The 4,980-nt window shown below is 43.6% G+C and overlaps 1 protein-coding gene across 1 annotated transcript; it reads left to right on the top strand.

The window, feature by feature from the left end:
• Positions 1–1,061: 1,061 nt before the first annotated feature.
• LOC144493557 (4-galactosyl-N-acetylglucosaminide 3-alpha-L-fucosyltransferase 9-like) lies at positions 1,062–2,156 on the top strand. Its single transcript, XM_078212651.1, has one exon. It carries the CDS (start codon positions 1,062–1,064, stop codon positions 2,154–2,156), a length of 1,095 nt encoding a protein of 364 aa, XP_078068777.1.
• Positions 2,157–4,980: the final 2,824 nt, after the last annotated feature.

Below are 4,980 nucleotides of genomic sequence, written 5' to 3'. Positions count from 1 at the left end.
GCATGGGGACAGGGCCAGGGTGGGATGCTCTTTCAGAGAGTTGGTGCAGACTTAATGGGCTGAATGGTCTCCTTCTCCACTGTGGGGATTCTATGAATCCTATGGTAACCCCAACTGACCGACCATTTAATCTCCAGCATAGTGATTTCATGTGGCCCAATTGATTACAGTGGAAACATGGAACCTTTTTCATATCTCTCACCCCTCCAACGGCCTCTGGTTTATTTTGAGGGGAAGCCTCCTTGGAGTTTCAGACCACACTCTCTCTTACTGGCCTATCCTCGACCGCATCTTCCCAGCTTCCATCTTTCTCAGATTTAAAAATGAGTCTAAAGAAAGGATTTGGTCTCTGAACCAGCTCATAGCCATGCACAAGCTCTGCGGCTTGGCTGGCAGGTCTAACTTTCTGTTCCTCAACATGAGTTCTAATCATTGTAGGCAACAAATCTTTAAATTCCTCCAATAGAGTTATCTCTCTGAGTGTCGTATGTCTCTTCTATTCTTAATGCTCGCCCCCACCTATCAAAATAACTTTATTTAACCCTTTTGAATTCAGTGTAAGTCTGACGAGATTATTTTCTGACAGCTGGAAAATGTTGTCGGCAAGCATCTGATACCAGCTCATAAGCACCCAATATAGCTTTCTTCACTGTCTTTTAGTTCCCAGACCTTTCCTCTGCCAGAGACGCATAGACTTCACTAGCCGTACATACAAGTTCCAATTGTAAGAGTAGAATCTAAGGGGAGAATTTTCCCATCCCACCTGCCGCGGGAATCGTAGTGGGCCGGGGGGTGGGGAGGGGACAATGCAAAGGTCCATTGACCTCGGGTGAGATTTTCCAGTTTTGGGGCATGACTGGAAAATTCCTGCCCATTATGGCTTGTGGCCATTTCATCTGTTTACTTATTTTTCTCAAAAGCACGAAAAAAGTCTCAGCATTTCTTCTATCGAAGCTTAGGAGAGTGTTTAAGTGTTCTAGATCCTGATACAATTTAAATAGAAGAGGAGCTGTGCTTCCAGAATTCTAACAGTCTTCACCTTTTCCTTCACAGGAGACATTATGACATCAACAGCTAATAAAGGGATTTCGCGCATCCTGTTATTTTCCATTATCATTTTGGGCATTTCTTCAGTTTTGTTGTTGCTCTATAGCAAACCATCTAACCACTGGATTTATGGTCCATTGAAATCTGCCACATCAGCCCTCAGTGTAAAAAATCCCTTTGTGACAGATGTTGAAGAGAATGAAACTATTACCACAGAAACTATTGTGCTCATTTGGCTTTGGCCTTTTGGTCAGAGATTTGAGCTCAGTTCTTGTGAATCTGAGTTCAACATCCATAACTGTCACTTGACTTCTGATAGGAGCCTCTATAACAAATCCCATGCTGTCCTTTTCCATCACCGAGATATAAGAGGGGACTTGTCCAATCTGCCTAAACTGCCTCGGCCAAGTTTTCAGAAATGGGTTTGGATGAATATGGAGTCACCTACTCACACATCAAAAAACGCTAGACTCAACCAACTCTTCAACTTGACCTCGACATATCGGCAAGATTCAGATATTGAAATACCCTATGGGTCTCTGACAATGAACAAAGTTCCGTTAGATTTTAAACTGCCTAGTAAAAGCACCCTTGTGTGTTGGGTTGTGAGTCACTGGAACACTAATCATGCCAGAGTGAAGTACTACAATGAATTCCGCAAATACATTAAAATCAACACTTACGGCCAAGCCTTTGGATCACGCCTGAGCGATAACAAATTGGATCCGACCATATCTAGTTGTAAGTTCTACCTTTCCTTTGAGAATTCAATACATAAGGATTACATAACTGAAAAGCTCTACAATGCTTTACGTCTGGGCACTGTGCCTGTGGTCTTGGGGCCACCTAGAAAAAACTATGAAAATTACATCCCGGGCGATTCTTTCATTCATGTGGATGATTTCCACTCAGCTAAAGAGCTTGCGGATTACCTGCACAAGCTGGATGGTAATGAAGATTTGTACATGCACTACTTCAAATGGAGGAAATATTACTCAGTAAGGAGAGTTCAGTTTTGGATTGAACATGCGTGTAACGTGTGTGAGAATGTAAAACGGTTTCAAGAATATAGATCATGTTCCAGTTTGGAGAAATGGTTTTGGAATTGAACTCTAAAACATTTCTCTGGTAAATATCATGGATCATCAGCAATATCTATCAAATTTAATTGAATTCTTTCTCCAAATGAAAATATTTTTGATTAATTATTTTGCTTATTCATCAATTGAAAAAGAACTCATAGAATCACAGAAGGAGGTCATTTGGCCCATGAGGCTGCACTGACAACAATCCCACCCAGACCCTATCCTCGTAACCCCACTTATTTACCCTGCTAATCCACCTGACACTAAGTGGTAATTTAGCATGTCCATTCCACCTAACCCGCACATCTCTAGACTGTGGGAGGAAACTGGAGTACCCAGAGGAAACCCACGCAGACATGGGGAGAACATGCAAACACCACACAGACAGTGACCCAAGGTTGGAATTGAACCTGGGTTCCTTGGTACTGTGAGGTAGCAGTGCTAACCACTGTGTCACCATGTCACTTGACTGCAGATAAGAGCCTATATTCTACTCCACAGCCTTACATCTTCCCCGGTGATGGGACAATTCATCATGATTCTGAAATTGCAGCAGTTGAAATCCGAGCATCAAATTCTCATCTTAAATTGATTTGGGCTGGAAAATGGAATTGTTTCCGAGATGAATGATTTTATTTAGAAAATAATCATATTGTTTTTCTCCTGAAATTGCCACTTGAAAAAGTGTTTTGAACAGATCGTAAAACCAATTTTTAAAAATTCATTCAAGTGATGTGGGTGTAGCTGGCTGGGCCAGCATTTATTGCCCATCTCTAAGGTATTTTAAGAACCCTTAAATGATTTACAATCACTGTAAATTTCCATCTATTTTGCATAGAAGAGCATTTCTTTTTCAGAATTTATCGCCTTTCTTGGCCCTTGCTGCTGTGGTGACCTTTTATACAAAGTGTATGAGCTGACTTGTGACCTGACTGTGCAGCCTCTAACAACACTGTCATTCTGTGGTGTGACTGGTTGGAAGACTCAAACACCAGCTGAAAATGAACACGTTCTTTACAATTTATTGCAAGCACGTTGATCTCCTATCTGCTTATCAAATAACCAGCACAGATGCAATGGGCTCAAATTTAACATGATGTGGAGATGCCGGCGTTGGACTGGGGTAAACACAGTAAGAAGTTTAACAACACCAGGTTAAAGTCCAACAGGTTTATTTGGTAGCAAAAGCCACACAAGCTTTCGGAGCTCTTAGCCCCTTCTTCAGGTGAGTGGGAATTCTGTTCACAAACAGAGCTTATAAAGACACAGACTCAATTTACATGAATAATGGTTGGAATGCGAATACTTACAACTAATCAAGTCTTTAAGAAACGAAACAATGTGAGTGCAGAGAGCATCAAGACAGGCTAAAAAGATGTGTATTGTCTCCAGACAAGACAGCCAGTGAAACTCTGCAGGTCCACGCAACTGTGGGAGTTACAAATAGTGTGACATGAACCGCACCGACCTCCTCAGAAGACAAACACGGGACACAGTGGACAGAGTACCCTTCGTTGTCCAGTACTTCCCCGGAGCGGAGAAGCTACGGCATCTTCTCCGGAGCCTTCAACATGTCATTGATGAAGACGAACATCTCGCCAAGGCCATCCCCACCCCCCCACTTCTTGCCTTCAAACAACCGCACAACCTCAAACAGACCATTGTCCGCAGCAAACTACCCAGCCTTCAGGAGAACAGTGACCATGACACCACACAACCCTGCCACAGCAACCTCTGCAAGACGTGCCGGATCATCGACACAGATGCCATCATCTCACATGAGAACACCATCCACCAGGTACACAGTACATACTCTTGCAATTCGGCCAACGTTGTCTACCTGATACGCTGCAAGAAAGGATGTCCCGAGGCATGGTACATTGGGGAAACTATGCAGACGCTGCGACAACGGATGAATGAACACCGCTCGACAATCACCAGGCAAGACTGTTCTCTTCCTGTTGGGGAGCACTTCAGCGGTCACGGGCATTCGGCCTCTGATATTCGGGTAAGCGTTCTCCAAGGCGGCCTTCGCGACACACGACAGCGCAGAGTCGCTGAGCAGAAACTGATAGCCAAGTTCCGCACACACGAGGATGGCCTCAACCGGGATATTGGGTTCATGTCACACTATTTGTAACTCCCACAGTTGCGTGGACCTGCAGAGTTTCACTGGCTGTCTTGTCTGGAGACAATACACATCTTTTTAGCCTGTCTTGATGCTCTCTGCACTCACATTGTTTCGTTTCTTAAAGACTTGATTAGTTGTAAGTATTCGCATTCCAACCATTATTCATGTAAATTGAGTCTGTGTCTTTATAAGCTCTGTTTGTGAACAGAATTCCCACTCACCTGAAGAAGGGGCTAAGAGCTCCGAAAGCTCGTGTGGCTTTTGCTACCAAATAAACCTGTTGGACTTTAACCTGGTGTTGTTAAACTTCTTATGGTGATTTGAGGCAAGCTCTGTGATCAACACTTTCATTCCTGCCTGTCAGCTGTGAAAACTTTGAAGTGGCCTGGTCACTTTAATCTCCATGTCCCCAGCCAGCTGGCAGGCTTTTAAATCCCTGGGCTATGACCCTTCGTTCTGGACACACCACCTTCGGGAACATCCTTCCTGCATCTAGTGCTGTTCAAAACTGCAACGCAAAAAAACAACATGCTCAGGATTATTGGACAAAATTAAATCAGCCAACCAGAAATCACCCTTGGCTGGTGATTGTGCTCTATAAGGAACCCATTGTCTGGCATCAGTGGAGGATAGCCAGTTACTGTCTGAAACCTTGGTTCTCTGAGCGATGTGCATGAAGCTATTTTTGTAGAAGTCATGGTAAAAGTCATTAGGGCA

The sequence above is a fragment of the Mustelus asterias genome, chromosome 5 (genome assembly GCF_964213995.1).
Source record: "Mustelus asterias chromosome 5, sMusAst1.hap1.1, whole genome shotgun sequence".
NCBI lineage: Eukaryota > Metazoa > Chordata > Chondrichthyes > Carcharhiniformes > Triakidae > Mustelus > Mustelus asterias.
The sequence above is the reverse complement of the archived record's forward strand: the minus strand, read 5'-3'. Positions and strand labels throughout refer to the sequence as shown.

Bases quoted from the DNA above. Each gene is read 5' to 3' on its own strand.
- LOC144493557 (XM_078212651.1), top strand. From the start codon at position 1,062: ATGACATCAACAGCTAATAAAGGGATTTCGCGCATCCTGTTATTTTCC.